Genomic DNA, 20,553 nt, shown 5'->3' with positions numbered 1-20,553 from the left:
CTCCGCCCTCTCTCTCTATACCAATCTCCCCCTCTCTCTCTATACCAATCTCCCCTCTCTCTCTATACCAATCTCCCCCTCTCTCTCTATACCAATCTCCCCCTCTCTCTCTCTATACCAATCTCCCCCTCTCTCTCTATACCAATCTCCCCCTCTCTCTCTATACCAATCTCCCCTCTCTCTCTATACCAATCTCCCCCTCTCTCTCTATACCAATCCCTCTCTCTCTATACCAATCTCCCCCTCTCTCTCTATACCAATCTCCCCTCTCTCTCTCTATACCAATCCCCCTCTCTCTCTCTCTATACCAATCCCCTCTCTCTCTCTATACCAATCTCCCCCTCTCTCTCTATACCAATCTCCCCTCTCTCTCTATACCAATCTCCCCCTCTCTCTCTATACCAATCTCCCCCTCTCTCTCTATACCAATCTCCCCCTCTCTCTCTATACCAATCTCCCCCTCTCTCTCTATACCAATCTCCCCCTCTCTCTCTATACCAATCTCCCCCTCTCTCTCTATACCAATCTCCCCCTCTCTCTCTATACCAATCTCCCCCTCTCTCTCTATACCAATCTCCCCCTCTCTCTCTATACCAATCTCCCCCTCTCTCTCTATACCAATCTCCCCCTCTCTCTCTATACCAATCTCCCCCTCTCTCTCTATACCAATCTCCCCCTCTCTCTCTATACCAATCTCCCCCTCTCTCTCTATACCAATCCCCCTCTCTCTCTATACCAATCTCCCCCTCTCTCTCTATACCAATCTCCCCCTCTCTCTCTATACCAATCTCCCCCTCTCTCTCTATACCAATCCCCCTCTCTCTCTATACCAATCCCCCTCTCTCTCTATACCAATCCCCCTCTCTCTCTATACCAATCCCCCCTCTCTCTCTCTATACCAATCCCCCTCTCTCTCTCTATACCAATCCCCCCTCTCTCTCTATACCAATCCCCCTCTCTCTCTCTATACCAATCCCCTCTCTCTCTATACCAATCCCCTCTCTCTCTATACCAATCCCTCTCTCTCTATACCAATCCCCCTCTCTCTCTCTATACCAATCCCCCTCTCTCTCTCTATACCAATCCCCTCTCTCTCTCTCTATACCAATCCCCTCTCTCTCTCTATACCAATCCCCCTCTCTCTCTCTATACCAATCCCCTCTCTCTCTATACCAATCCCCTCTCTCTCTCTCTATACCAATCCCTCTCTCTCTATACCAATCCCTCTCTCTCTATACCAATCCCTCTCTCTCTATACCAATCCTCTCTCTCTCTATACCAATCCTCTCTCTCTCTCTCTATACCAATCCCCCTCTCTCTCTCTCTATACCAATCCCTCTCTCTCTCTCTCTATACCAATCCCCCTCTTTCTCTCTCTATACCAATCCCTCTCTCTCTCTCTCTATACCAATCCCCCTCTCTCTCTCTCTATACCAATCCCTCTCTCTCTATACCAATCTCTCTCTCTCTATACCAATCTCTCTCTCTCTATACCAATCCCTCTCTCTCTCTCTATACCAATCCCTCTCTCTCTCTATACCAATCCCTCTCTCTCTCTATACCAATCTCTCTCTCTCTCTATACCAATCCCTCTCTCTCTATACCAATCCCTCTCTCTCTATACCAATCTCTCTCTCTCTATACCAATCCCTCTCTCTCTCTATACCAATCTCTCTCTCTCTATACCAATCCCTCTCTCTCTCTCTCTATACCAATCTCCCCCTCTCTCTCTCTTTATACCAATCCCTCTCTCTCTCTCTCTCTATACCAATCCCCCTCTCTCTCTCTCTCTATACCAATCCCTCCCTTTCTCACCTCCTCAGCCGTCTCGGAGCCGCCGCTCCCTCCGCCTCCCTCCCGACTCCATCTCCTCCCCACCCCCGCCCCCCAAACAGAAGCCTCAGCAGCCTAGGCCCCCGCCGCCCGAGTCCCGGATGCTGACCCCTGTGACACCGCCCTCTTCGCCATTTCCCGGATGCTGACACCCCCCTCCTCTGACCACACCCCCTCCTCTGACCACACCCCCCTCCTCTGACCACACCCCCCACCTCTGACCACACCCCCTCCTCTGACCACACCCCCCTCCTCTGACCACACCCCCATTCCCCAAATGTTGACGCCCCTAGCACCACCCCTCCACCAGTTCCCGGATGTTAACACCTCTGACCACTCCCCCCGCTCCGTTACCCGGCTGCTGACCCCTGTAACCCCGCCCCCTTCCCGGATGATGAACCTTTGCCTCCACCCCCCTCATTTCTCATCCTCAACGTCCTCCCCCTCGAATTACATTTTTACTCTAATTTGGCCCGGATGTTGAACTTTAACCCCTCAACCTCTTCATCTCCACTCGAAGTGTTGCCCCGCAACCCCGTCCTTTTCTTATGTTGCTCTTTCTATCCACTCCTGCTCTAATAATTTAATTCTCTCCCTCTCTTGGTGGGTTAAATGCGGCTCGCTCGAATTTGAATTTTTTTCACTCATTTCATCCCCCTCCCTCCGCCACCGGAAGTAGGTCGGTAGCCCCTGGCAACCACCCCCCTCTGGTCTCATTCATTTATCTATCATTTTTGGAAATTTTTTCCGGCTGCGTTGCCTTCCCTTTCTGGATTGTGGAGGAAGCTCTCATTTGGCTTCGAAATTATGTGTGTTTTGGTTCGTTTACTTTAAGATCTGTCGCTTCGGGTGATCACCTCCCACCGGAAGTGACGATTCGCCATAGCAACGCCGCCTTTTCTCCGCACTTCGGTTCAATTTCTCCCCATTATTTCGTTTGCGTTCACTCTTCGCAGTTGCTGCCATCAGCAGTCGATCAATAGGATTTACCTAATTTTACTTCACTCTATTTTTAAAGTTACTGGGGGGTTACCCGGATTTGGGCCAAAGGCGGGGTTGTTTCGCCACCGGAAGTGGCTTGGTTGCCCCTAGCAACCTGGACGTCAATTCATTTTGTCGGTTCCTATTTGACGTTTCTTTCTTCCCCTCGTGCTTGGTTTTGATTTACCTTAGTCTACTGCCCCGTCTGTTATAATAGTAATGCATTTTTTAAAAACAAAAGTAGTATCACGTGTTCCCTCCTCGCCCGGAAGTGGATCGCCACCGGAAGTGGCTCGGTTGCCCGCAGCGACGGTTACGTCACTCCTTTTTCCCCCTTTATATTTTTATTCGCCGGCTTCTTGTGATTCGGCTCCATTTTATTTTATTTGTCCGAATTGCCCCTTCTTCTCCCTCCTTCTCTGGAAATAATAATCTTCGCATGATTAAATGGTTCGTCAGATGATCTCCGCCGACCGGAAGTGTGGCGGTTGCCTCGGCAACCGAGGGCCACCTGCTGATTCCGGTCCCCCCCCTCAACCAACGATCTATTAACTTCATTCAGATTATCTATCATTCGCTATTTATTTGTTTTTTCTGTTGATTGAATCTCTCTGCTATGGCCAGCAGGAGACTGGAGAAGGTAAAAGGAGCTGAATTGCTGTCATTTCTGCCTCAGGTGATGGGTGAACTCTGACCCAACCCCGGTCGTCAGAGGTCAGGGTTCAGTGGGGCTTGGGCACACTGGCAGAACATGACATTGCGCCCCCTTAGCTTGTCCGCCAGTTCCCCATGGCCACATTCGCCTTTGGGTTTTTCTATGTAAACAGGTCACGGCAGCTGTGTCACTACCCTGCCAGTGGTGGTGCCCTCGTGATCCGTGACTGTTTACATAGGCAATTTCCATTGCATGACATTACGGTGGGCAATCTGGACTAAATGCGCACGCATTGACGATTGTCGTCTCCTGCTAACAGCCCTCTGCTTCCATAGCCCACTCCGTCTAATTTCTTTTTAATTTGCTCTCAAAACTTTGGCTTTCTTTCCCACCCACAATTGCCCCTTGGGAAGGTGGTGTTGAGCCACCTTCTTGAACCGCTACAGTCCCGTGTGGTGTAGGTACACCCACAGTGCTGTTAGGGAGGTAGTTCCAGGATTTTGACCCAGCGACAGTGAAGGAACGGCCGATATATTTCCAAATCAGGATGGTGTGTGACATGGAGGGGAACTTCCAGGTGGTGGTGTTCCCATGTGTCTGCTGCCCTTGTCCTACTAGATGGTAGAAGTCGTGGGTTTGGGCGGCGCTGTCGAAGGAGCCTTGGAGTTGCTGCAGTGCATCTTGTAGATGGTACACACTGCTGCCATTGTGCATCGGTGGTGGAGGGAGTGAATGTTTGTGGATGAGGTGCCGATCAAGCAGGACTGCTTTGTCCCGAATGGTGTCGAGCTTCTTGAGTGTTGTGGGAGCTGCACTCACCCAGGCAAGTGGGGAGTATTCCATCACACTCCTGACTTGTGCCTTGTAGATGGTGGACAGGCTTTGAAGAGTCAGGAGGTGAGTTACTCGCCACAGGATTCACAGCCTCTGACCCACTCTTGTAGCCACAGAATTTTCTGGCTGGTCCAGTTCACTTTCTGATCAACGGTAACCCCCAGGATGATGATAGTGGGGGATTCAGCGATGGTAATGCCATTGAATGATAAGGGTTAGATTCTCTCATGGAATAAATCCCAGGATCTTACTCAATGTGTCTACCCTGTGTGTTGCCTCTCCTCAGAACTGGTAATCCCTCGTTTCTTTATCTTCCCCCATTCATGTTACTCTCTGCATACTCCCTTCCACCTCCCTTCCCTTCTCTCCTTCCATGCCTCCATATCCCCTGCTGTCGCCGCCCACCCCACTCTTGCCCCTTCCCTCCCTGCATCCCTTCCAGCCGCCCCTCCCTCTCCTTCCAAGTTTCCCTCTCCTTCCAAGTTCCCCACTCTCGCAAAACCACTTCAAACGTCTAACATTCAAGGCAACACTGACTGATGTTCAGCCTAAGCTGGAGTACTGTGTCCAGTTCTGGGCTCCACGCTTTAGGAAGGATGTGAAGTAATTGGAGAGTGTGCAGGAAAGGTTCACGAGAATGGTTCCAGGGACGAGGGACTTCAGTTCCGGGGGTAGATTGGAGAAGTTGGGACTGTTCTCCTCGGAGAAGAGAAGGTCGAGAGAGATTTGATCGAGGTGTTCGAAATCATGAGGGGGTCTGGGGCAGAGTGGATCGGGAGAAACTGTTCCCATTGGGGGAAGGATGGAGAAGCAGAGGGACACAGATTGAAGGCGATGGGTAAAAAGAGCGACGGAGACACGAGGAGAAACTTTCTCACGCAGCGAGGGTTCAGGATCTGGAACGCGCTGCCTGAGAGTGTGGGGGGGTGGGGGGGGGGGGAGGGTCAATCGAGGGGTTAGGATCTGGAACGCGCAGCCTGAGAGTGTGGGGGAGGGAGGGTCAATCGAGGCGTTCGAGAGGGAATGGGATAGCAGGAAAGGAAGAACATGCAGCGTTCACAGGGAGAAGGTGGGGGTGTGAGACTAGATGAATTCTGTTGGAGAGCTAGTATGGAAAACGATGGGCTGAATGGCCTCCTCCTGGACTGTGGATGTTGCCTGATCCTATTCTTTGATCCCATTCTCTGATTCTCTGATCCTATCCTTCTCTCCAGAACAGAGAAGGCCGAGGGGGTGACCTGATCGAGATCTTTGAGATAACGAAAGGGGTTTCGATAGGGTAGACGTAGAGAAGATGTTTCCCCTTGCGGGCGAGACCAGAACTCGGGTGAGAAGGGGGGTGGGGGGTGCGTCAATATAAGAGAGTCACTGATAAATCCCAACGGGCAATTGGGGAGAAAAATCTTTTCCCGGAGAAGGGGAGAGTGTGGAACTCGCTCCCACGGGGAGAGGGGAATCGTGTCGAGAGATTTAAGGTGGGGGTGGGAGTAGAGGGGGGGGCAAAGTTAGATAAACACATGAGGGAGGAAGGAATAGGAGATGTGGATGTGGGGGGAGGTGGGAGGAGGCTGGTGTGGGGGCAGGAACACCAGCAGGGTGGGGATGGGGGGAAGAGGGGCCGAATGGCCTGTCTCCAGGCTGCGAATGCTCTGTGGGGTGGTAGGAGTCTTTTACTAATCGACCATTTTTCAATCTTTACTTCCAGCCCAAGCTCCCGGATGTGAAGATCTGCCTGTGGTGAGTGAAGTTTGACTGAAGAGGAAAGATTGACTTGTCCGATGCGCCCCTCAGCTTGGCAAGGAACCCCCCACCACCCCCACCCCCACCACGCACGCCTGCTGAAGGTGCCGTTCAGTTCAAATTGGCCTGGGCCTTCCCTGCCTCGCCTCGCACCGCACGTAGATCAGGATACACCCAGGCTTCAATTCGGGCCTAGTGCTAACTTAGCCGAACTCTCACCCCGAGAGGGAGCCGCTTCCCACCCCACCCACGGCTCTCCCTCAGCGCTGACCCTCCGACAGCGCGGCGCTCCCTCAGCTTTGACCCTCCGGCAGAGCTGCGCTCCCTCAGCACTGACCCTCCGACAGTGCGGCGCTCCCTCAGCACTGACCCTCCGACAGTGCGGCGCTCCCTCAGCACTGACCCTCCGACAGTGCGGCGCTCCCTCAGCACTGACCCTCCGACAGTGCGGCGCTCCCTCAGCACTGACCCTCCGACAGTGCGGCGCTCCCTCAGTACTGACCCTCCGACAGTGCGGCGCTCCCTCAGCACTGACCCTCCGACAGCGCGGCGCTCCCTCAGCACTGACCCTCCGACAGTGCGGCGCCCATCCCTAATTGCCCTTGAACTGAGTGAACACGAGGGCCATTTTAGAGGGGCAGTTAGCGATTCAATCCCACTGCTGCGTGTCTGGAGTCCCGTGTAGGCCAGACCGGGTAAGGACAGCAGATTTCCTTCCCTAAAGGACGTCAGTGAACCAGATGGGGTTGTTCCAACAATCGATGATAGTTTCATGGTCACCGTTACTGAGACTCGTTTTATAATTCCAGATTTATTAAATTGAATTTAAATTCCACCAGCCGCTGTGGTGGGATTTGAAGCCGTGTCCCTCGAGTGTTTGCCCGGGTCTCTGGGTTACTCCCCACACAACCCTCAACTCCCTCGTCGATCAGAAACCCGTCTCACTCGGCCTTGAGTATATTCAACGTCCCGGCCTCCACTGCTCTCTGAGGTGGGGGGGAGAGAATCCCACAGACTGACCACCCTCTGAGAGAAGACATTCCTCCTCATCTCCATCTTCACCGGGAGACCCCTCATTCTGAAACTGTGCCCCCCCCCCTCGTTCTAGATTCCCTCCCACGAGGGGGAAACATCCTCTCAGCATCCCCCCCCGTCGAGCCCCTCCCCTCCCCTCAGAATCTTATCTGTCTCGATAAGATCGCCTCTCATTCTTCTAAACTCCAATGGGTACAGGGCCCAACCTGCTCAACCTGTCCTCACAAGACAAACCCCCTTCGTCCCAGGAATCGGCCCAGTGAACCTTCTCTGAACGGCCTCCAGTGGGGGTCAATCCCTCCTTAAGTAAGGAGACCAAAACTGTCCACAGTGCTCCAGGTGCGGCCTCACCAACGCCCTGTACAGATTAGCCCTTCTACCCAGGGCTGAGTGTGAAGAAGGACTTCTCGAATTCACCCCTGGACAGACTGGGCCGAAGGTTAAAGTTCTGCTGCCTGCCATCCATGAACAGAGCAAACAGTTTCTCTGCTCAACCACATTGAATCCTTTTACCATTGTGAAGCACTCGATTGGATCACCCTTTAATCTCGATCGTATTTACCCCTATTACTCTCTCTGTCTCTGCGTCTCTCTCTCTGTGTCTCTCTCTCTCTCTCTCTCTCTGTGTCTCTCTCTCTGTGTCCCTCTCTCACCCCGTCTCTCTCTCTCTCTCTCCCCGTCTCTCTCTCTCTCTCTCTCCCCGTCTCTCTCTCTCTCCCCGTCTCTCTCTCTCTCTCCCCGTCTCTCTCTCTCTCCCCGTCTCTCTCTCTCTCTCCCCGTCTCTCTCTCTCTCACCCCGTCTCTCTCTCTCTCTCTCTCTCCCCGTCTCTCTCTCTCTCTCTCTCCCCGTCTCTCTCTCTCTCCCCGTCTCTCTCTCTCTCTCCCCGTCTCTCTCTCTCTCCCCGTCTCTCTCTCTCTCTCCCCGTCTCTCTCTCTCTCTCCCCGTCTCTCTCTCTCTCTCCCCGTCTCTCTCTCTCTCTCCCCGTCTCTCTCTCTCTCTCCCCGTCTCTCTCTCTCTCTCTCCCCGTCTCTCTCTCTCTCTCTCCCCGTCTCTCTCTCTCTCTCTCCCCGTCTCTCTCTCTCCCCGTCTCTCTCTCTCCCCGTCTCTCTCTCTCCCCGTCTCCTCTCTCCCCGTCTCTCTCTCTCCCCGTCTCTCTCTCTCTCTCTCCCCGTCTCTCTCTCTCTCTCCCCGTCTCTCTCTCTCTCCCCGTCTCTCTCTCTCTCCCCGTCTCTCTCTCTCTCCCCGTCTCTCTCTCTCTCCCCGTCTCTCTCTCTCTCCCCGTCTCTCTCTCTCTCTCCCCGTCTCTCTCTCTCTCCCCGTCTCTCTCTCTCTCCCCGTCTCTCTCTCTCCCCGTCTCTCTCTCTCTCTCTCTCTCCCCGTCTCTCTCTCTCCCCGTCTCTCTCTCTCTCTCTCTCCGTCTCTCTCTCTCTCTCCGTCTCTCTCTCCGTCTCTCTCTCTCTCTTCCCGTCTCTCTCTCTCTCTTCCCGTCTCTCTCTCTCTCTCCCCGTCTCTCTCTCTCTCTCTCCCCGTCTCTCTCTCTCTGTGTGTCTCTCTCTATCATCTCTGCGTCTCTCTCTATCATCTCTGCGTCTCTCTCTATCATCTCTGCGTCTCTCTCTATCATCTCTGCGTCTCTCTCTATCATCTCTGCGTCTATCTCTCTCTCTGCGTCTCTCTCTCTCTCTCTCCGTCTTTCTCTCTCTGCGTTTCTCTCTCTCTCTCTGCGTTTCTCTCTCTCTGCGTTTCTCTCTCTCTGCGTCTCTCGCTCTCTCTCTCTGCGTCTCTCTCTCTGCGTCTCTCTCTGCGTCTCTCTCTCTCTGCGTCTCTCTCTCTGCGTCTCTCTTGCGTCTCTCTCTCTCTGTCTCTCTCTCTGCGTCTCTCTCTCTCTCTGCGTCTCTCTCTCTCTCTCTGCGTCTCTCTCTCTCTCTGCGTCTCTCTCTCTCTCTGCGTCTCTCTCTCTCTCTGCGTCTCTTTCTCTCTCTGCGTCTCTCTCTCTCTCTGTCTCTCTCTCTGCATCTCTCTCTCTCTCTGCGTCTCTCTCTCTCTGTCTCTCTCTCTCTCTGGTCTCTCTCTCTCTCTCTGCGTCTCTCTCTCTCTCTGCGTCTCTCTCTCTGTGTCTCTCTCTCTCTGCTGCGTCTCTCTCTCGCGTCTCTCTCTCTCTGCGTCTCTCTCTCTCTCTGCGTCTCTCTCTCTCTCTGCGTCTCTCTCTCTGTGTCTCTCTCTCTCTGCGTCTCTCTCTGCGTCTCTCTCTCTCTCTGCGTCTCTCTCTCTCTCTGCGTCTCTCTCGTTTAGGGAGGATCTGAGTTTCAGTGGGATGGACATCATTCAGAAGGCGTCGAGCACCGAGGAGGTTAAAGAGTGAGTGACCGTGCCTGCACCCTGCAAGGTGGGGGGTAGACAGGAGGGGAGGGGAGCAGAGCGGAGGGATCGAGGTTGGGGGTGAGGGGGAGCCAGGGTGGGAGCTGAGGAGTGTCTGTCGTTACAGCCACACATGTAGAGCAGGAGAGTTTGGGCCCAACCACAGCGTCATCTGAATTAACACCTCCGAGCACCCTGGGTGGGACAGAAGACTCCTCTCCACTCCTCCCCTTAACTCCAGCACGCACACCCCCAGATGTGCTCACACACTTGTGCAAACACACATTCACTGTCTCGCACACATGCACGCGTGCATACGTGCTCTCTCTCTCTCCTCGCACGCTTTCCCCCTCTCTCGCGCGCACGCTCTCTCCCTCTTTCCCTCGAGCGCACGCTCTCTCCCTCTTTCCCTCGCACGCACGCTCTCTCCCTCTTTCCCTCGCGCGCACGCTCTCTCCCTCTTTCCCTCGCGCGCACGCTCTCTCCCTCTTTCCCTCGCGCGCACGCTCTCTCCCTCTTTCTCTCGCGTGCACGTTCTCTCCCTCTTTCTCTCGTGTGCACGCTCTCTCCCTCTTTCTCTCGCGCGCACGCTCTCTCCCTCTCTCTCGCGCGCACGCTCTCTCCCTCTCTCTCGCGCGCACGCTCTCTCCCTCTCTCTCGCGCGCACGCTCTCTCCCTCTCTCTCGCGCGCACGCTCTCTCCCTCTCTCTCGCGCGCACGCTCTCTCCCTCTCTCTCATGCGCACGCTCTCTCTCTCGCGCGCACGCTCTCTCCCTCTTTCTCTCGTGTGCACGCTCTTTCTCTCGCACGCGCGCTCTCTCTCCCTCTTTCTCTCGCACGCACGCTCTCTCTCCTTTCTCTCGCGCGCATGCTCTCTCCCTCTTTCGCACGCACGCTTTCTCTCTCGCACGCACGCTCTCTCCCTCTTTCTCTCGCGCACTCGCTCTCTCTCCCTCTTTCTCTCGCGCGCATGCTCTCTCCCTCTTTCTCTCGCGCACTCGCTCTCTCCCTCTTTTTCTCGCGCGCACGCTCTCTCTCCCTCCCTCTTTCTCTCGCACGCACGCTCTCTCCCTCCCTCTTTCTCTCGCATGCACTCTCTCCCTCTCTCTCGCGCACTCGCTCTCTCTCCCTCTTTCTCTCGCGCACTCGCTCTCTCCCTCTTTTTCTCGCGCGCACGCTCTCTCTCCCTCCCTCTTTCTCTCGCACGCACGCTCTCTCCCTCCCTCTTTCTCTCGCATGCACTCTCTCCCTCTCTCTCGCGCACTCGCTCTCTCCCTCTTTTTCTCGCGCGCACGCTCTCTCTCCCTCCCTCTTTCTCTCGCGCGCACGCTCTCTCTCCGTCCCTCTTTCTCTCGCACGCACGCTCTCTCTCCCTCCCTCTTTCTCTCGCACGCACTCTCTCCCTCTCTCTTGCACACACGCTCTCTCTCCCGATTTCTCTCGCGCGCACGCTCTCTCCCTCTTTCTCTCGCGCACACGCTCTCTCGCGCGCACGCTCTCTCCCTCTTTCCCTCGCGTGCACGCTCTCTCCCGATTTCTCTCGCGCGCACGCTCTCTCCCTCTTTCTCTCGCGCACACGCTCTCTCGCGCGCACGCTCTCTCCCTTTCCCTCGCGTGCACGCTCTCTCCCTCTTTGTCTCGCGCGCACGCTCTCTCCCTCTTTCTCTCACGCGCACGCACTCTCCCTCTTTCTCTCGCGCGCACGCACTCTCCCTCTTTCTCTCGCGCGCACGCTCTCTCCCTCTTTCTCTCGCGCGCACGCTCTCTCCCTCTTTCTCTCGCGCGCACGCTCTCTCCCTCTTTCTCTCGCGCGCACGCTCTCTCCCTCTTTCTCTCGCGCGCACGCTCTCTCCCTCTTTCTCTCGCGCGCACGCTCTCTCCCTCTTTCTCTCGCGCGCACGCTCTCTCCCTCTTTCTCTCGCGCGCACGCTCTCTCCCTCTTTCTCTCGCGCGCACGCTCTCTCTCCCTCCCTCTTTCTCTCGCGCGCACGCTCTCTCCCTCTCTCTCGCGCGCACGCTCTCTCCCTCTTTCTCTCGCGCGCACGCTCTCTCTCTCTCCCTCTTTCTCTCACGCCCTGTCTCTAGCGCGCTCCCTCTCACACTGTCTCACACACACAGTTGGACAAGGCCCAGTATCATGGTGTTTGGGGGGGGGGTGGTGGGGGAGATGGGGAAAGGTTTTGTGTGACCCAGCGAGTTTGTTGTGATCTGGAAGGTTCTGCCTGAAAGGGCGGTGGGAGCAGATTCAATAGGAACACTCGGAATGGGGGAATCGGAGAAACACTGGAAGGGGAAAAATTCACAGGGCGATGGGGTGGGGGGAGACCAGGAGGCGGGAGTGGGATCAATTGGACAGCTGTACCAGAGAGCCAGCACGGGGGGGAGATGGGCAGAATGGCCTCCTTTACGTGCAGTTTCAGTGCTGCAGGTGGACAGGAGTGAAATGTGGGTGGTGGTGTGGGCGGTGGGGGATGCGGTTGTGAGACACGTTGTTAAACCAGCCTTTCTCTTCCCCGCACCCCCCTTCCCCCTGCTTTCGCCCCCACAGGGCCCTTCGCCTGCTCCTGTGTGTCTCGCTCGATGAGTCGGATCCCCGGGCTGCCATCCTCCTCGACCTCTACGTCTACACCTTACAGTTCGCCAAAAGCCAAGCCTTCAGCAAGGAGCAGACGTCAGCTCTGTTCTCTATCGTCAAGCGGCTCCACCAGGCCTGCACGGGTAATACTCGCCCTGGGGTGGCGGGGGTAGACCGAGAGAGAGAGAGAGGAGAGAGGGGGGAGTGGTCGGGTGGGGAGGGAGAGCGGAAGGGGAGGAGGGGAAGAATGGCGGAGAGAATGTTGTCCTTCACTGCGAGGGGGATGGAGTATAAAAGTGGGGAAGTCTCGCTCCGACTGTACAGGGCGTTGGGGAGACCGCACCTGGAGCACTGGGGACAGTTTTGGTCTCCTTACGTAAGGAGGGATTGACCCCCACTGGAGGCCGTTCAGAGAAGGTTCACTCGGCCGATTCCTGGGACGAAGGGGGTTTGTCTTGTGAGGAGAGGTTGAGCAGGTTGGGCCCTGTACCCATTGGAGTTTAGAAGAATGAGAGGCGATCTTATCGAGACAGATAAGATTCTGAGGGGAGGGGCTCGACAGGGGGGGATGCTGAGAGGATGTTTCCCCCTCGTGGGGGTGGAATCTAGAACGAGGGGGGAGGGGCACAGTTTCAGAATGAGGGGTCTCCCGTTGAAGATGGAGATGAGGAGGAATTTCTTCTCTCAGAGGGTGGTCAGTCTGTGGGATTCTCTCCCCCCCTCAGAGAGCAGTGGAGGCCGGGGCGTTGGATATACTCAAGGCCGAGTGAGACGGGTTTCTGATCGACGAGGGTTATGTGGGGGACAGACAGGAAAGTGGAGTTGAGGCCACAATCCGATCAGCCGCGATCTTATCAAATGGGGGAGCAGGCTCGAGGGGCCGAATGGCCCACTCCTGCTCCTCGTTTGTATGATTCGTGGCAATGCCATTAATGCTTACAAGTGTGGAGGGTGAAAGTGTGCGAGGGACGAGGATGGTTTGAACGTGGGTGTGTTTGTAATGATCAGTGTTTGCGTGATGGGCCCTGGGATGATTTCTCCTCTCCCTTTCAGCCACTTCACTGGGCAATGTGGACGAATGTTTCAACTACTTCACGGAGCTGGTCTTATGTCACTCGGTTGCGGGTAAGTGCCAGGCAAAGATTGGCACGGTTACGGGACGCAACTGGGAATTACTGAGGAGAAGGAGAGAGATGTGGGCAGAGGGAGAGGCGGGGGCGGAGAGAGAGAGAGAGAGGGAGGCGGGGGCGGAGAGAGAGGGAGGCGGGGGCGGAGGGAGAGGGAGATGGGGATGGAGGGAGAGGGAGGCGGGGGTGAAGAGAGAGGGAGAGGGAGGCGGGGGCGGAGGGAGAGGGAGACAGGGACGGAGGGAGCGAGAGAGCAAGACGGGGGTCAGGGGGAGAGAGAGAGTGAGACGGGGGTCAGGTGGAGAGAGAGAGTGGAGACGGGATCAGGGGGAGAGAGAGAGTGAGACGGGGGTCGGGGGATAGAGAGAGTGAGACGGGGGTCAGGGGGATAGAGAGAGTGAGACGGGGGTCAGGGGGGGAGAGAGAGTGAGACGGGGGTCGGGGGGAGAGAGAGAGTGAGACGGGGTCAGGGGGAGAGAGAGAGAGTGAGACGGGGGTCAGGGGGAGAGAGAGAGCGAGACGGGGTCTGGGGGAGAGAGAGAGCGAGACGGGGTCAGGGAGAGAGAGAGCGAGACGGGTCAGGGGGAGAGAGAGAGCGAGACGGGGTCAGGGGGAGAGAGAGAGCGAGACGGGGTCAGGGGGAGAGAGAGAGCGAGACGGGGTCAGGGGGAGAGAGAGAGCGAGACGGGGTCAGGGGGAGAGAGAGAGCGAGACGGGGTCAGGGGGAGAGAGAAAGCGAGACGGGGTCAGGGAGAGACAGAGCGAGACAGGGTCAGGGAGGGGAGAGAGAGAGCGAGACGGGGGTCAGGGAGAGAGAGAGAGAGCGAGACGGGGTCAGGGGGAGAGAGACAGCGAGACGGGGTCAGGGGGAGAGAGACAGCGAGACGGGGTCAGGGGGAGAGAGAGAGAGAGAGCGAGACGGGGTCAGGGGGAGACAGAGCGAGACGGGGTCAGGGAGGGGAGAGAGAGAGCGAGACGGGGGTCAGGGAGAGAGAGAGAGCGAGACGGGGTCAGGGGGAGAGAGACAGCGAGACGGGGTCAGGGGGAGAGAGAGAGAACGAGACGGGGGTCAGGGAGAGAGAGAGAGAGCGAGACGGGGGTCAGGGAGAGAGAGACAGCGAGACGGGGGTCGGGGGGAGAGAGAGAGAGTGAGTCGGGGGTCAGGGGGAGGGCGCAGGAAGAGGTTGGCAGAAGGAGTGGGGGCGGAGAGAGAGAGCGAGGCGGGGTCAGCGGGAGAGAGAGTGAGATGGGGGTCGGGGGAGAGAGAGAGAGCGAGATGGGGTCAGGGAGAGAGAGAGTGAGGTGGGGGTCGGGGGAGAGAGCGAGAGCGAGACGGGGTCAGGGAGAGAGAGAGTGAGACGGGGGTCAGGGGGAGAGAGAGAGAGAGAGAGTGAGACAGGGGTCGGTGGAGGGCGCAGGTAGAGGTTGGCAGAGGGAGTGGGGGCAGAAAGAGAGAGCGAGATGGGGGTCAGGGGGAGAGAGAGAGTGAGACGGGGTCGGGGAGAGAGAGAGAGCGAGACGGGGTCAGAGGGAGAGAGAGAATGAGATGGGTTCAGGGAGAGAGAGAGCGAGACAGGGTCAGGGAGAGAGAGATCGAGACGGGGTCAGGGAGAGAGAGAGCGAGACGGGGTCAGGGGGGGAGAGAGAATGAGATGGGGTCAGGGAGAGAGAGTGAGACGGGGGTCAGGGGGAGAGAGAGAGTGAGACGGGGTCAGGGGGAGAGAGCGAGAGTGAGACGGGGGTCAGGGGGAGGGCGCAGGAAGAGGTTGGCAGAGGGAGTGTGGGCGGAGAGAGAGAGCGCGGCGGGGTCAGCGGGAGAGAGAGAGTGAGATGGGGGTCGGGGGAGAGAGAGCGAAACGGGGTCAGGGGGAGAGAGAGAGCGAGACGGGGTCAGGGGGAGAGAGAGAGAGAGTGGGTCGGGGGAGGGCGCAGGTAGAGGTTGGCAGAGGGAGTGGGGGCGGAGAGAGAGAGCGAGACGGGGTATGGGGGAGAGAGAGCGAGACGGGGGTCGGGGGAGAGAGAGAGTGCGGCGGGGGACAGGGGGAGAAAGAGAGTGCGGCGGGGGACAGAGGGAGAGAGAGAGTGCGGCGGGGGACGGGGAGAGAGAGAGTGCGGCGGGGGACGGGGAGAGAGAGAGTGCGGCGGGGGACAGGGGGAGAGAGAGAGTGCGGCGGGGGACAGGGGGAGGGAGAGAGTGCGGCGGGGGACAGGGGGAGAGAGAGAGTGCGGCGGGGGACAGGGGGAGAGAGAGAGTGCGGCGGGGGACAGGGGGAGAGAGAGAGTGCGGCGGGGGACAGGGGGAGAGAGAGAGTGCAGCGGGGGACGGGGAGAGAGAGAGTGGGCTGGCAGAGAGGTAGCGAGAGGGACACAAAGCAGGAGTCAGTGAGAAAAAGACCATGATCACAAGACCATCCACTGGAAACCGTGGACTTGCTCGTTATGAGGCCATTCAGCCCATCGATCTGAACTAATACTACCCCGCGACCTGACGCTCCACCCTGATCCGAGTTCACCATCCCTTTTGCTTTTAAATGCTCCTCTTATTGTCTTTATCTGAGGAAATATTCCGGGGAACTTCTCTACATCGTTCCTCTCTAGTCCACAACCTCCAGCCTGTGGCCTACATCCCTGGCTCACTCATACTACACCCCACCGCTCCTGCCACCAGAGGGAACAGTCATTCTCCCTTTCACCTCTCAGGAGCTCATTGAAACCCCCGGACTGAATCCCGGGAAGGCCGAAGCCGGTATTTTCGCTCCCGGACTGTTGGCAACCTCATGGCCATATTCGACCCCAAGATGAGTGCCCGGCCTCATGTCCGTCTTGTTGCTAAGACGCTTGACTTCCCCCCTCCCCCGACACTGCTCCTGTCTCAGCTTGTCAGCTGCTGAAACCCTCGTCCGTGTCTCCGTTGCCTCCAGCACCGGGTTGGGGGGGTGGTGGTGGTTGAACAGGACTCGGTTCGAGCTCGGACACGGTGGGACGGGGTGGGAGGGGAGGGGAGGGGGCAGCAGAGGTTCGGATGAGCTTTAAGTTTACGGAGGGCCGGGTGTGGGTGAACAGCCAGGAGTGCAACACCCCAATCCGATCCCACCCTTCGGCCTTCTCTGCTCCGAGGGGTAATAATCCCAGCTCCTCCAATCTCTCCACATTAAGCCGGAGTCCCTCATCCCTGGGACCGTGGTTGTCAAGCGATAGAATCGTTACAGCACAGGAGGAGGCCATTCGGCCCATCGACTCCATGCTCGCTCTCTCTTGAGCAATCCAGTCAGTCCCCATCTCCCCTCCCCTCCCAGCTTTCTCCCCGTAGCCCTGCAAGTTTATTTCCCTCAAGTACCCGTCCAGTTGAAATCCTCCATCATGTCCACTTCCACCCCCCTCGCTCCAAGCCATTGCCACTCTTGCTGTGTCAGAACAAGTCTTCCTCACCCCTTGCCCGAAACCTTAAATCCATGTTTCCCCACCCCCCCCCCCCACCCTTGTACCGTCAGCCAATGGGAACAGCTTCTCTCTGTCCGCCTCATCCAATCCCGTCGCCATCTTGTCCACCTCTCTCAGATCGTCCCCTCAATCTCCTTTGCTCCCGGGAAGAATAATCCCAGCTCCTCCAGTCTCTCCGCCTGAACTGAAGTCCCTTATCCCCGGGGGACCGTTCGGGTAAATCTCCCTCCGCACCCTCTCCAAGGGCCTTGACATCCTTCCGAAAGTGCGGAGCCCGGAACTGGACACACTGCTCCATCTGGGGCCTAACCAGTGGTTTTAAACGGTTTAGCCTGATTTCATTGTTCTAGCATTCAATGTCCCCGTTTGCAAAGGCAAGTATCCCCTACTTGAGTGTGGCTGAAAAGAGACTTTATCCTCTTTCCACACCGGGACAAACACAGGAGTGCCAAATTTCAAACGACCTGTCGAGCTCGGAATGTGGCTCATTTGTACGTGCTCGAGGTGACATACATTCACACACAGCGACCCTCCTCTGCAAACAGGAGGGATATGTTCAAGCCTTGTGCTTTTTTATTTGTCTTATGCGGGAACTTGGGGAGCCTTTCCTTTCCCATTGCTTTCTCCACGGCGACGCCCTGGCCAACCAGTCAGCACCCTGTAGTATTAATTGTTGCGATCGTTTGAAATTTGGCATTCTTGGGTTTGTCCTGATGAGTACAAGATGACAGGCTCCGGCAACATGTCTCTCTTTCCTTGTCCACTGCTCTTCCTGAACTGCCTGATCAACTTCTCCTGCAAGGTTCTGTGAATATGCAGCCCCTGCCCCACCTCAAAACCGAACCATTTAGACTATCACCTTCAAGTTGTTGGATTAAGTGTCAAATTTGGTCGGATTCCCACTCCTTCCCGGTGCCTTGGGAGCTATTTGACACGAGGTTGAAGACCTGATGTAGGGGAATAACGTTGTTGTGATTCAATTCCCCCTTACTCTGCATTCCATTAAAAAGCCCCCGTTACCCCCATGATGACAGCGACGACATTTCAGGGAGGGAGTACAGAGCTTGAAGCCTGCACAAAGCCGTGCGGACGAAGTCCCCTGCCTTGCCCTCGTCGGGACAAATGCAAGAATGCCAAATTTCCAAGGATCGCGCTGATCGATACCACAGTAGAAAAGGGTGCTGATTGGTTGTCAAGTCCGATTGCTTGGCAAGTCTGATTGATTGGGTGAGGGGTTGCCACGGAGAAAGCAACCCGGGGTCGACAGGCTCCTGGGGTAATTCAAAAAAGGTGCAAGGCTCGAACGTACTCCTTGGGTTTGCAGAGAACGGGTCCACGACAGTGAAAGTATGTCACTTCGAGCGTGGACAAATGAGCCGCGTGACAAAGCCAGACTGCTAATCTTGAGTTGGTTATATGTGCAGCTGTCAGCACACTCAGGATTGTTCATCAAGTGCTGTCCATTAGCGGAATCGCATCCAACAGGTCGGGCAAGCTTCGACAGCTGGTCGCTCTTTTCAGTGATACTTCGGAAGGAGTTCATTGGCTGCAAAGCCGCATTGAGGCATCTAGTAAGGTGCGAAATAAACGCAGACGACCCCCCCCCCCCCGCCCTCACCTCGCCCCCACCTCCGGTACCTTCCAATTCCTGGGAATGCCCTGGGCCCGGAGGACATGGAAACCAGTGGGGTGGACAGGATGGCGAGCAGCAGCGGGGAAACCCCTCGATAGATAAGCCCTCACTCATCCAGGGGGCCACTGAGGCTCCTCTCTCCTCACAAAACGAGGCCAGGATCCACCAGGTTTTTTTTTTCCACTGGCAGGGGAGACCCGAGCGAGCGTGACAGCTAGGGGCCCCGCTCCCAACGCGCCCTGGGCCTCACCGTCAGCTCCGGCACACTAATCGACTTCATCATCCCTTTCTCAGAGACCACCGTTCAGCATCGACCTGTTTAACGGAGACGAGGTCAACCTGGTGACAGATTACATCGTCGACACTTACTTCAGGCACTTCAAACTCTACAAGTATATCTTCACCCGCCAGGTACATGGGGAGAGTTTAGAGGGGAAGCTTTACTCTGTATCTAACCCCGTGCTGTACCTGTCCTGGGAGTGTTTGATGGGGAGAGTTTAGAGGGGAAGCTTTACTCTGTATCTAACCCCGTGCTGTAGCTGTCCTGGGAGTGTTTGATGGGGAAAGTGTAGAGGGAGCTTTACTCTGTATCTAACCCCGTGCTGTATCTGTTCTGGGAGTGTTTGATGGGGAAAGTGTAGAGGGAGCTTTACTCTGTATCTAACCCCGTGCTGTACCTGTCCTGGGAGTGTTTGATGGGGACAGTGTAGGGAGAGCTTTACTCTGTATCTAACCCCGTGCTGCACCTGTCCTGGGGTAAGGAAGTGAGTGGATGTGTAGGGAAGGAGTTCATAAATATAGGTAAAATGAATAAACAATCTGGATGATTTCCCGGTGTGCTGGGTTGAACACTCGGTCGCGATTGGGATACAGTCTCCCACCACCCTCACCTCCTGTGCCATCTTCTCTCTCTCCCTCAGATCCGGTTGGACTTGACTATTTCCTATGCGGGAATTCCAGAAACTCCTCCAGGTAAGCTCATGGGCCGTGGATGCTTTCACGATGCTCCTTCAGAACAGGGAGGGCTTCATTCAGCCCCAATTACTGGGTCCCTCTCAGCTCGGACTGCAAATTTTACCAGGGGTGTTCGCACCGTTGTGCCTTTCCTGTCGGAGGGTCAGTACTGAGGGAGCGCCGCACTGTCGGAGGGTCAGTACTGAGGGAGCGCCGCACTGTCGAAGGGTCAGTGCTGAGGGAGAGCCGCACTGTCAGAGGGTCAGTACTGAGGGAGCGCCGCACTGTCGGAGGGTCAGTACTGAGGGAGCGCCGCACTGTCGGAGGGTCAGTACCGAGGGAGCGCCGCACTGTCGGAGGGTCAGTACCGAGGGAGCGCCGCACTGTCGGAGGGTCAGTACCGAGGGAGCGCTCCCCTGCGCGAGTACCAGTCAGCTGCTGCGTTCCCTGTGGAGTGGCACCGGTGCCAAAGGCCCTTCGACCGTTGTGAAGCGATTCGCGAAGTACCTGAATTTGTTGAAGGTGGTGTGGAGTGTGGCCACCGTTCATTCTTCCCCCACCCTCTGGCCTCTCCTAGCTCTCGAGGAAGAGATACCGGTGACTGAGCAAGAGGAGGGCCCCCCTGAAGAAGCGGAACCGTCAGGTGAGCGTTGCGGCTGGACCCGGAGTGGGGTGGGGGGAGGTTAGCCTGGCACTTCCCAGCGTGATCTTGCCGGGGCGGGGGGGGGGGGTGGCCGGAGGGGGCGACCGGTCTCTGCCTGGCTGGCCCGAGAGCCGACGTACGAGCCCCCAGAAAACTGGGGCGGACGAGGTAGAGCCCCCAGTGCTGGGGCTGAGTTGCCCCCGTCCCCTCAAGCTCCAACACACCAAGGCCCAGTCACCATCCCGGGCCCAGTGGAAGAGGGGGAACTGTTTAAACAGCGGAAGGGGAGAGGGCCGGGGGGGAGAACTGGCTCCCAAGTGCCAAGCTGCCTGGGAAGCGGGCATGTTGCCCGAGCGTCCTGGGTGGTAGCGGAGGGCTCGCGATCGCGCGGGTGCAGACTGTACCTCTCCCCGCTAACCCCTTTCCCCTCCCTCCCCACACACACACGCCACAGGCGAGGCCGGCATGCCCGACAGGTCCGACCAGGAGCTGCGCCAGTACATCGGGGCCCGCCTGGCCCAGCAGGTGTTGGAGCTGAGGACGGCGATGGAGGGCCGTGTGCGTGAGGGCGAGCAGCGGCTGAACCAGAGGCTGGCGGCGTTGGAGGCACTGAATTCCCCCAGGAGCCCGGGCAGGTTGCCCAGGGGGAGGAGGAAGTGAGGGCCAGGGCCCAGCTCACGCCACAGAGACCCAATAAAATCATTCACTACAATCTTCAAAGTCTCTTCCTCCTCCATGTGCCT

The 20,553-nt window shown here is 57.0% G+C and overlaps 1 protein-coding gene across 2 annotated transcripts; it reads left to right on the top strand.

Moving 5' to 3' along the window:
* Positions 1 to 3,128: 3,128 nt before the first annotated feature.
* cfap119 (cilia and flagella associated protein 119) lies at positions 3,129 to 20,524 on the top strand. 2 transcript variants are annotated; one of them, XM_078538127.1, is made up of 9 exons: positions 3,129 to 3,454; positions 6,009 to 6,040; positions 9,372 to 9,437; positions 11,986 to 12,155; positions 13,066 to 13,137; positions 18,508 to 18,624; positions 19,134 to 19,185; positions 19,745 to 19,810; positions 20,265 to 20,524. In XM_078538127.1, the coding sequence occupies exons 4-9, from the start codon at positions 12,018 to 12,020 to the stop codon at positions 20,468 to 20,470; spliced, it is 651 nt and encodes a 216-aa protein (XP_078394253.1). In that variant the 5' UTR covers positions 3,129 to 3,454; positions 6,009 to 6,040; positions 9,372 to 9,437; positions 11,986 to 12,017; the 3' UTR covers positions 20,471 to 20,524. The 2 variants fall into 2 exon arrangements, with proteins under 2 accessions (XP_078394253.1, XP_078394254.1); XM_078538128.1 differs by having other exon boundaries at positions 3,346 to 3,454; positions 13,066 to 13,141; positions 18,510 to 18,624.
* Positions 20,525 to 20,553: the final 29 nt, after the last annotated feature.

The sequence above is a fragment of the Cetorhinus maximus genome, unplaced genomic scaffold, assembly GCF_964194155.1.
Source record: "Cetorhinus maximus unplaced genomic scaffold, sCetMax3.hap1.1 HAP1_SCAFFOLD_3988, whole genome shotgun sequence".
NCBI classification, from domain to species: Eukaryota; Metazoa; Chordata; class Chondrichthyes; order Lamniformes; family Cetorhinidae; genus Cetorhinus; species Cetorhinus maximus.
The sequence above is the reverse complement of the archived record's forward strand: the minus strand, read 5'-3'. Positions and strand labels throughout refer to the sequence as shown.

Bases quoted from the DNA above. Each gene is read 5' to 3' on its own strand.
- cfap119 (XM_078538128.1), top strand. From the start codon at position 3,431: ATGGCCAGCAGGAGACTGGAGAAG. The intron at 3,455-6,008 runs GTAAAAGGAGCT...CTTTACTTCCAG, and splicing joins CCAGCAGGAGACTGGAGAAG to CCCAAGCTCCCGGATGTGAA. The intron at 9,438-11,985 runs GTGAGTGACCGT...TCGCCCCCACAG, and splicing joins AGCACCGAGGAGGTTAAAGA to GGCCCTTCGCCTGCTCCTGT.